The sequence below is a fragment of the Prosopis cineraria genome, unplaced genomic scaffold (assembly GCF_029017545.1).
Source record: "Prosopis cineraria cultivar Desert tree isolate PC_DT_omini unplaced genomic scaffold, ASM2901754v1 PC14, whole genome shotgun sequence".
NCBI lineage: Eukaryota > Viridiplantae > Streptophyta > Magnoliopsida > Fabales > Fabaceae > Prosopis > Prosopis cineraria.
In genome coordinates, this window is record NW_026555345.1 from 4,294,701 (window position 1) to 4,305,675 (window position 10,975).

Genomic DNA, 10,975 nt, shown 5'->3' on the forward strand with positions numbered 1-10,975 from the left:
CATGTGCACACGTGGCATCCAATTGGATGCCTACTCATAATTTTTTTTTTTGAAAAAAATCCTCTCTCATATGACAATAAGAAATTTTTTTTTAAAAATCTTCCGTGTGTACAGTTGGCGGCCATGCTCAATTTTTTTTTTTTATCATTACTTTTTCTCTCTCAATCTTGATGTCTTGCTTTCTATGTATTGCTTCAATCCAAAAACCTAACTCAAATGTGGACAATCCCCCCCCCAAACTTGGCGGCCATGCTCAATTTTTTTTATAATTACTTTTTCTCTCTCAATCTTGATGTCTTGCTTTGTATGTATTGCTTCAATCCAAAAACCTAACTCAAATGTGGACAATCCCCCCCCTCCAACACATCTCTCCCTCTCTCCTTCTCACAACAATCGCAGAGAATTGAGGGGCAAGCACTTGTCAAGTATAGACATGAAGTATTTTTTTAAAAAAAGTTTGAATCTGTCAAGTATACACATAAAGAAATTTTTTTAAAATTTCACCTGCAATATGAAAGAGGATTTTTTTTTATTTTTTATTGGGTATTCACTAGGATGCCACATGTACACAAGAGTGAGACTCACTACTTTAAATTAATGTTATTTGTGGTGCATTAATAGCAGGACATGTGTGGATATGTTTTTAAGTGTTCTAGAGGAAAATGACCAAAAATTGATTTCAAGATATCAAGTATTCATAAGCAAATATTTCAAAGGTAAAAGTAACTTTTAATTAATTGGACATCCAATATGGATGCCACGTGTATATTTTGCGTAAAAACAAATTGGGTTGATAGGTGCATTAACAACATTGCAAAAATAGATGGGTTTTTAAATGTATAAGAAAAAAATGACTTAAAATTGAGTTGGTGACACTTGCAAACCCATCGTGAAAAGTTTGAGAACAAAAATGATTCATGGCCCTTAAAAATTTTCTAATTCAATTTTTTAGTACTCATATTTCAAATTTCCAGTAGATAAAAACATTTATCTTTAAATCTTTTTAATGCTTAAAGTATGGAACATGATTATTAAAAAATTTAAGATAACAATTGAAAAAAAATAAAAAATGGATACTTAATTAAAATAGTTGGCCAAAAACATTAATATACTAAAGATCACTATTAAAAATGTAGATGAGTTAAAATTGAATAATGAGAATTAAAAATGCTAAAAATAAATGCTGAAAATTTGGAATATGTTATTGGAAATGTGAAAGACAAGTACTGAAAAATTAACGAAAATTTTTAAATTTCAATTAAAAACTATAGTCCTTTTCTGGAATTTCAAACTTTCAAGATCTTTAATTGTAACTAATATTGTAAATAATATTATTTGACAGTCTTTAAATCTAATTCTCCCAAAGAAATGCCAGGTAACACGCATATTGCAATAAAAATATAACTTCAAGAATGTTTATGTGCGTGTGTGCATCGGCTTGGGTTTAGATTCTAATGGTAATTTCATTTGTCGTACAATTCATTTTCTTTTACGCCATTTCACATATCTTTGTGAGATAACCAACTGATTTCATTTCCTAGTTTTTGTCTGCTTTAAGTCCCTGTTTGGTCTGCTTTACGGCCCTGTTTAGTGAACGAGAATCCTACAAGTGAAAACAGAATTGGACATGAAATTTGGATTTTAGCATGTGTAGTATGACAGCATTTGGATTCCCAAGAATTCAGATTCCAGCAAAAACGGCAGTATCAAATCCATCACCAGCATGATGGAATTGGCCCGTTTTCCATGGAATCGTGCCTCTGACGTTTTCATCCCCACCGTCATCACCTTGTCTTCCTCCAACCCAGCCTTCTTGCTCATGGGCTGATCATGTTTCTTGGCCTTCTCTAATATGACTCAAGATCAGCGTCATTTGTGATCGTCTTCTCCAACCTAGCCTTCCCACCATCTCCTCCTCCTCCTGCTGTTGATGATTCAACAAGAATGATGAAGCGTCCAACGACGGCAAGAATAGTCCACCGCAAGGAAATCGGCGAAAGGAACTCTGGTTCTGGCTTCAGGATCGACGCCATTGGATCTGTCCAGTCTCGCTCTAGTCACCCATTGCACTATTGGACGAAAGTTCTTCAAGTCCGCCGCTATGAATGTCGTCTTGGCCGAGAGGCCCTTTGACGGAGGTTCACCGGGTCCGACGGAAGTTCACCTCTTTAACACTCTTGACTTTCGCTTCAAAATCTTACCCATGGCAGATATGATAGTGATTTTCAAGCGTTTTGGCTTCGTTTCCTTGTTCAAACTAGAGAAGCCCAAACCAGTGGAGGACATGCCAGCGATGGTGATTAAGCAGACGGAGAAGAGGTGGTTATGGTATCACGGATGAGGTTACAAGCAAAAGATGGATGAGTTTTTTTAAAAAAATAAAATAAAAATAAAATGGACACTTAAGCCTTTTTTTTTTATTTTAAATGAATATATTTATTATAATTATATCAGAATTTCATCATCATATTAAACACACTTTTAAATTTAATTTTATTTTAATTTTAATTCTGATTTTAATTTTAATTTTAATTTTATCAAATTTTTTTTCACAGGATTTAAGTCTAATTCATTTTAAGAAACAACCTAATTTTAAAAAATCTCTCCATGTTATCTTCTTTTCTATCTCTGAACCAACTAGAATTGTTGCTTGCCAAGCTGACGAACTGAAACAGAATGCAAGGAGGGGGAAAATCATGAACCGGCCTCCTGATTCTTCTGCTGAGTTTCATTCTTTTCCCAGGTTTATCCTCCATTAAAACTCTAGCTTAATCTGTTATTGTCGTGCTCTGTACCACTACGTACAGGCCATTTGGCAGTTTCGCCTCGGATCAACATATTTCATGGCAGATAACATAACAGCATGCTCAATGTTGTGAAAAGAAACCATGCAGTCATTTTAAAAATGATATCGTTAACATTGTTTAATGTAGAAGGCTACTGATCCACCGAATGGACACACTGTTCATGATATGATGCACTCTCAGGATTTGAAGCCAAGGCTTTAACCTACGATTACTTTTATATGACTTAATTATTACAAAATATATTTTTAAGAGCTCCTTTTTCAAAGCATTTATCAAAAAAAAAAACAAAACCCTTAAATAATGAAGCAAAATCTCTAAAGGCCCTTTCAATTAAAAACACTTTAAAATATTAGATATATATTAATGCTTTATAAAGCGCTCCTAAAAATTGCGTTTTAAAAAAAGCAAAATATATTTAGGAGTGCTTCATAAATAAGCTCTCCTAAAAGTTGTCTAAAAAAATGTAAAAGAAAAAAAAAATTCTTTCAGGAGTGCTTATTAAAGGTTTCTTAAAAAAATTTTAAAAAACAAGATAAGTCTATAAAAGTGCTTCATAAATGAGTCTTTAGGAGGCTTGATAGTTTTGAGTCGTACCCCAATAAAAAATACAAATCAGACTCTCTTCAGTCGAATTTAGAGGAAGAAACACAAAAAAATCACTTTTATTTACTTTCTTTTTTCTTTTTCTTTCAATTCTTCTTCATATTTGGCTGCCCGTTGGCATGGAAGTAAATGAGTGAAATGTGAGGAATGAAAACTAGTTAATTTGATAACAATAATCGAAAAATATTTTTATATATAATAAAACTTAATATTTTACCATATTATTTTTATAATTTCAATTAAACATTCTAATGAATAGAAATAAAATTGAAAATTATTTTTATCAAATTTTAAATTTTATTTCCAAAATTATTATGTATGTAATGATCTAAAATTTTTAAAATGCAACAAAATTTAAAGCAATGCTACTCTAGAAAGATATAAAATGATGCATGAGGTGAAATTGATTTGAAAAATCTGCATTTCATGATCAGGAAACACGATGGAGGGAGGGAGGGAATGGAGATGTACATTGGGACAAGACGAAATTGATTTCAAACAAAATTGGGAATTGCCGAATATAATAAATGACAGAATGGAGGGAAATTAGATCAAAATGGAGGTAGGCATGTAAGGTGAGAAAAGAAAAAAAGGGAGAATGATAAATTAATCTCTCTTAAATAAAAATAATAATAATTTAGTCTCGCAAAATGTAATAATGACAGTAAGGTTCTATTTTTTTTTTTGAGATTAAATTTGTGTGTGAAATTACTTGAGTACCCCTTTGTGATTTAGAAAGTGATGATTTTCTAAATTGTTTTAGTTATTGGTGGAATTAAACTTGGGGAATACTTATACTAGATATAAAATTAGTTGGATTTTATTGATAGAAAATTAGTTATTGGTGAAACCAAATGTATAAATACTTATACCAAACTTGTAAATCATATAAAATTAGTTGGACTTTGGTGAATGAAGAAAATTACTAATAGATTTTTGAAATTATTTTAATCATTGGTGAAACCAAACTTGCAAATACTTATATCAAATTTGTGAACCATATGAAATTATTTCTAGATGAACCATATAAAGTAATTTCACACATAAATTTAATATCAAAGAAGTTCCTTGAAACCTCATTGTCATTATCATATTTTGCAGGACCAAATTGTTATTTTTCTATTTTAGAGAGATTTATCTTTCATTCTCCCAAAGAAAAAAAAATTCATGGGCAAATTTGGAATGTAATTTTTCTCTTAGTTAGGAGGAAAATACATTAATGTCACCTATTATTTTCCTCCCACTTTCTTTCTTTTGTTTTTTTTAATAGTCAAGCAATAAAAAATGTAGTTTTCTCTCCTCCCTCTGTTTTTCCCTCATGGGCATATAATGTTGCATAAATAATATTAGCAGATTATATAAAAAAGTTATATGTATGTATGTGTGTGTGTGTGTATATATAATTAGCAGATTATGGCATCGGTTGTTTAACTTCGAGCCTTTTTATTTAAAATATACAATTTTCGGTTCTTATAATTTTTTTGAGTTTTGCTTTAAGTCTTTACAGTTCTTTTTTTAACTTTTTCAATCTCTATATATAATTTCAACAATATTGAATAACATTTGTTATTCATATCTCTTATGTTATTAATGTTTTCAGTGTTTTAGTCTCTAAATACTAAAAAAAATTATAGAGATTAAAAACAAAATTTAATAAAATAAGAATCAATGTTTGTGTTTTCACTAATAATATGTCAGTGTTGTTATCTTGTCTTTCCTTCCATCAATCATTTTGTTTTGGTGACATTCTTCCATCAATCTTTTTAAATATATAAGTGAAAAAATGTGCGTTTTTATTTTTTAGAAGTAAGAACAGCCTTTTTTTATTTTTTTGGGCCAGATGTTAGAACAGCCATGTGATTTTGAATTTTAGAGGCCAGGGTTCGTTTGACTAGTCGACCAAAGCTGAAACTTGACCAAATGACACTAACAAGCAAGCAAATGCATATAAAATTCCATATAGATGAAGTTATCTCACGACACTAACAAGCAAGCAAATGCATATAAAATTCCATATAGATGAAGTTATCTAGCAGGTCTACGTGAGAGATATATAAGGCCTGTAATGGATTCTTCATCACCGCAGTTACATCTCGTTTCCTTGACATGTCAACGTCCCCATTAGAAGTTTCTCTGACATGTCAACTCTGGATTCTCCAATACCTTTGGATCTCTTCCAATCTCTGCCGCCATGAAGTTCATAATTCCATTCTTAGGCACCAAGTAATTATTCAGAACCACATCTTCTGACACTGCTTGTGGCTGGCAGCACGTCGTCTTTTTCCTTCCAGAGTGGCAGAAACTCCTCCCACCGCTTGCGGAACACAATTCGAGTGACACTTGACCAGAAATTGAGCACGATGAATCTCCTATATAGTTCAAAAGACAACGACGCTGCACGTATAAAATATCATTGATTTGCTCGTCATTGAACACCTCGCCGAAGGCCGAAGCTCATGGACACCAGCAAACAATACATAGCGTAATGGACATGGTGAATCACCTTAACGGAGCTGCTTGATTCTAAGTCAGACTTGAGGCGATCGATAAGCACGTCCAAAATCCATCAACGGACACCCGAAAATGACTTTACCCGGGTCGGGTGAGCATATCGGAGGCGAGGTTTCGACGGAGGACCCGCCACGTGGGACCGTACAAACGGAAGCTGATGTCACGTTGATTATTAGTCGAGATCTTACTGGCAGCATCTGCCGGATGCGTCGAGAAGACGGCGCCGTTTTGAACGAGGGCTTGGTGGGCGGGAGATCGATCAGCGATGAATACGACAGGACGAGAGCCGATGGGGAGATTGACGATGGGACCATACTTGGCGTGAAGCCTTAGAAGAATTGGAACCATTTCAGTGATTGGATTGCGAAGACAAATGGGACTGCCGATAATGGGGACACGGAGAGGACCGGGAGGGAGAGGAGAGGATGAATGTGGAGGAAGAAGGTTGAAGAAAGCTTTGATGAGAAAGTTGAGATAGAGAGACGAGGATGACGAACCAGGCCTCAATGATTATGGAAGAGACTGAGACTTGAGTTGCGAGTGAAATATTTACACCACAAGGAAAAGGCTATCTTAGAGAAAAGTAAATATGTAAAATCAGAAATGTGGATATGTGGTCGATATCAGAATCTGAAAATCACAATACCCGGAGAACAAGCTTTTCTGACTCGGACCTCTGATGTTTTCTTTTTACGTTGATGCATGTGATTTTTATCTAGCTAATTAACTTTTCCATCAAAATATACGAAAACAGATTCAAAGAGGGTCACAAAAATGACTCGATGTCGTCAAAGAAATCTAGGCCGCACCCTTGATCGTATGCACCATAATTTATCATATCATTGAACTTGAAGTGCATGGTTTAAAAACACATAACCATGATATGATCATGAAACCCCTGCAAACCTTTTCTTTTTTTGGTTTTTTTTTTAATGTTGAGTTCTTGTCAAACAGTGTGAGCTTTGATGAAGGTGAAGGCAGGTGGTATGATTTTTCGATGTTCTTTTTTTTTTTTTTTAAGATAATAAAGACGAAACCCAAGGCTAACTAGCTAGCCAACTCCTTGACTATCCATATCCGAGTCCCTTGCCATAAATGGCAATCAAATCAGCAGGAGCGTGTAAGATGAAGATTATTCCAGGCAGTTGGCTGAGACCAAGTTTGGCAAGATATTCTGCTGCTCCATTCCATCTACGACTGACAAGTGTCCTCCGAACCTCCCAATTGCGCTGCAACAGAGCTTTAACTTCCATGACAATCCCATAATCTCCAGGGTCCTCACCACAGCCATTTGACGTTTCAAGCTCCACTTTGCGTATACCAGCATCCCAAGCCAAACTCAATCCATGAGCACAGGCCCATAGCTCGGTACTCAGGCTGTCATCCCCTTCCACCATGCACGTGAACCCCCTGTATAAACTGGCCCTGCGAGTTACGTAGCAGACCCCCACAAGCCGCTTGGAGATTATTATGTGAGAAGGCACCATCCACATTACACTTCACCCACCCCAATCTCAGGCGGAGACCAAGCACGTGAACCTGTAATTTTTCGATGTTCTCTTTGTATAGGAAGTAGGAGGTGAAGTTATACTACTTTTTAGAGAATATTTCAATGTTTAACATTTATTTTGCAATAAAAATACAACCTTTATAATGTGTATCTGAGTGGGACTTCGGTTTTAGATTCTAGTGGTAATTTCATATTTTAAAATTCATTCTCTTTTACGCCATTTCACTCATCTTTGCTTCTAAAATTCGTTTGTTTGTAGTTATGAGATAACTCACCAATTCCTAGTCTGTTGTGTCTGCTTTAAGTGTAATCCATTCTTGGAAAAAGCCTAAGAAATCTCTCCTACGTTGTCTTCTTTTTCTATCTCTGAACCAACCAGAGTTATTGCTTGCTTATCTGATGATGAACTGAAACAAATTGTAAGAAAACAAAATCATGAAAATCCTTCTTCTTCTGGTTTTCATTCTTCTCGCAGGTTTGTCCTTCATTAAAACTCTAGCGTGTTAATGTCATGTTCTGTACCACTACAGGCCATTTGGCAGTTTTGCCTCCCAATTTGCAGCAACATATTTCATAGCAGAAGATAGAACAGCATGCTCAATGCTGTGGGGAAAAAAAACCCATGAAGTCATTTTAAAAATATTAACATTCTTTAACACAGAAGATTAGTGATCCATCTGAATTAACTCACTGTTCATGGTATGATGCATCTGCAGGATTTGAAGCCAAAGTTTTAACCTATGATTACACATCTAGTATTGAGGTAATACGCGTTCTCTCTGGTCTATGCAATTATCTTACTATGCTCAACGCTGTTATATACATACTCTAAACACGAGCCCCCATGTCATCAACGTCAGTGTTTGGAGCACCCTCAAAAGCCTCAATATGGTGGAGGAATCATCCAAAACCCAGAATTGAATAATGGACTCGAAGGTTGGAGCGCATTTGGCAGTGCGAGAATAGAGCACAGAGAGTCAAGAGGCAACCATTATATTGTGTCCCATAGCAGAAATAATCCCTATGACAGTGCCTCCCGAAAGATTTTTCTGCTAAAGAATAGGCTATACACATTATCAGGTGAGTTGGCTCCACATCACTACATATACACCCCTTGACTTCTAACATGTATAGTTTTTTCAGTTGTATAATTTACAGCGAATTATGAATCACTCCCCATTAAAAATGCAAAATTAGACTCTCTTCAGTCACATATTTACAGGAAGCAACACAAAAGACTGTAACTGTACATAAAAGACTCACTTCTATTTTCATTCATCTTCTTTTTTCCGTATTCTTTTTCATATTTGGCTAACGGTTGTTCTATGCAGCATGGATACAAGTGAATGAGGGAAATGTGACAGTAAAAGCAGTTGTTAAAACAGTCAATGGATTCAAACATGCTGGGGCTACTGTTGCTAAATCAAATTGCTGGTCTATGCTTAAGGGTGGCCTCACAGCAGATTCATCGGGACCAGCTGAGCTCTATTTTGAGGTACTTCAATGGGGTTGAAATTATTGTACTGAATTATTAGTTTGATAGATTATTACTTCATGGAAGGAAAGTAGTTTTTAGTTATCAATGGAGCCATAAGTTTTCTTAGCTGCATAAATGCTAAAATCTACAGAGCCATAACATATCTGTGGAGATATGGGTAGATAGCATTTCCTTACAGCCCTTCACACGCAAACAATGGAGGTCTCATCAGTACCAGAGTATTGAAAAGGTATGCCTCCGTCACAATTTCATTTTTTTTTTTTTCACCCAAAGTTTTCCCACGCATGTATTCACATGTAGGTTTTGAAAATAAGGAGGAATGTCCTTATGGCATTGAAGTTCATGTTTTTCTGGCTTGTCAGATACGCAAGAAAAGAGTGCTACTCCAAGCCGTTGATGAACAAGGTAATTCCCTGCCAAATGCGACCATATCCATTGAACAGAAGAACCCAAGTTTTCCATTCGGTAGTGCAATAAACAAATACATCCTCAACAACGAAGCATACCAGAGTTGGTTCACTTCTCGGTTCAAAGTCGCCACGTTTGAGAACGAAATGAAGTGGTACAGCACAGAACGCAATCAAGGCCAAGAAGACTACTCCATAGCAGATGCCATGCTTGAGTTTGCCAAGCAACACAACATTGCAGTTCGCGGCCACAACGTGTTTTGGGATGATGCTCATTACCAACCTGGTTGGGTCCCTTCACTGTCACCAGATCAGCTTAACTCAGCAGTTGAGAAGAGGCTAAGTTCAGTTGTGTCAAGGTTCAAAAACCAACTCATTGCTTGGGATGTTGTTAATGAAAATATGCACTTCAGGTTCTTGGAAAGTAAATTAGGACAGAATGCTTCAGCTAGGATTTACAATGAGGTTCACAAGATTGATGGAGAAACCACTTTGTTTTTGAATGAGTTTAATACTATTGAGGATTGTAGAGATGGTTCATCAACCCCAGCAAACTATATCAAGAAGATAAGAGAAATCCAAAGCTATTGTGATTATAGTGGATTCAATATTGGAATAGGGCTTGAGTCTCATTTCTCTACTCTCAACTTGCCTTACATGAGAGCTGCTATGGATACTCTTGCTGCCACTGGATTGCCTATTTGGCTTACAGAATTGGATGTTACAAGCCAACCCAACCAGGTAAAAAGTCCAAAAACTACATTAAAGTGGTTTAAAAGTTCAACCCATATCATCAGTCTTAGACATTACTTTGTGCATGCTTCAAGGCAAAAGGACTTATCTTGGTGTACTAAAGATTTGTTTCCGCATTTGTTTTATGATATTGTTGCAGGCAGAGTATTTAGAGGAGATTCTGAGAGAAGCATACTCTCACCCAAGTGTAGAGGGAATTGTACTTTGGACAGCATGGAGACCAGAAGGGTGTTACAGGATGTGCTTGACTGATAACAATTTCAAAAACTTGCCTACTGGGGATGTTGTGGATAAGCTTCTTCAAGAGTGGAGGGATTCAGAATTGATTGCAGGGAACACAGATACTAAAGGCTTCTTTGAAGCCTCCCTTTCACATGGTCATTATCATGTCAAAGTTACTCATCCTGTTATGAATAATAATTTTGCTTCATTTCAGTACTTAAAAGTCATGCCTGCTGCTGAATCCTTGCAAACAGCTATGTTCAAACTTGCTGCTTAGTTTAGCATTTTTGTCACCAAAATAAGTGTTTAATGTTTTTTTTTTTTTGGTTAATATGTATACATTTGTAGACTTGTTTGGTACACACAACAAAATGAGAAGTAAAATGAATAATATAATTGTAACCATAATAAATTATTCTTGTATATTTACCTTTTATATAAACTATGAAATTTATACTATTTGCTAATTATGAATAGATTAATCCATTTCTCAGGTCCTATACCATATATTGTAACTATCTAATCATGAAATATGGAATGACAGAAAGAAAAATCTAACAACCTTCCAAAATTTTAGATATTGATAAATAGGAGTGGAAATAGGCTAAGCCAAATTAAGCTTAAGCCTTGTAATAAATCAGAGGCTTGAAACTTGTATAAAGAC

At 35.4% G+C, this 10,975-nt stretch overlaps 2 protein-coding genes across 2 annotated transcripts; one reads left to right on the plus strand and one right to left on the minus strand.

The window, feature by feature from the left end:
• Positions 1 to 6,988: 6,988 nt before the first annotated feature.
• Positions 6,989 to 7,414, minus strand: LOC129293102 (uncharacterized). The gene has a single exon (XM_054930905.1). The coding sequence runs from the start codon at positions 7,412 to 7,414 to the stop codon at positions 6,989 to 6,991; it is 426 nt and encodes a 141-aa protein (XP_054786880.1).
• A 368-nt stretch (positions 7,415 to 7,782) lies between these two features.
• LOC129294003 (endo-1,4-beta-xylanase 5-like) lies at positions 7,783 to 10,690 on the plus strand. The gene is made up of 7 exons (XM_054932176.1): positions 7,783 to 7,906; positions 8,148 to 8,194; positions 8,292 to 8,511; positions 8,763 to 8,926; positions 9,060 to 9,158; positions 9,292 to 10,077; positions 10,229 to 10,690. Exons 1-7 carry the CDS (start codon positions 7,867 to 7,869, stop codon positions 10,586 to 10,588), a joined length of 1,716 nt encoding a protein of 571 aa, XP_054788151.1. The 5' UTR covers positions 7,783 to 7,866; the 3' UTR covers positions 10,589 to 10,690.
• The last annotated feature ends 285 nt before the right edge of the window (positions 10,691 to 10,975 follow it).

What these genes read in the sequence shown, in the direction of transcription:
- LOC129293102 (XM_054930905.1), bottom strand. Translation starts at nt 7,414, where the DNA reads ATGTGGATGGTGCCTTCTCACATAATAATCTCCAAGCGGCTTGTGGGG.
- LOC129294003 (XM_054932176.1), top strand. Translation starts at nt 7,867, where the DNA reads ATGAAAATCCTTCTTCTTCTGGTTTTCATTCTTCTCGCAG. An exon ending in GGTTTTCATTCTTCTCGCAG is followed by an intron (nt 7,907 to 8,147) that starts GTTTGTCCTTCA and finishes ATGCATCTGCAG; the next exon opens with GATTTGAAGCCAAAGTTTTA. An exon ending in ATTACACATCTAGTATTGAG is followed by an intron (nt 8,195 to 8,291) that starts GTAATACGCGTT and finishes CATCAACGTCAG; the next exon opens with TGTTTGGAGCACCCTCAAAA.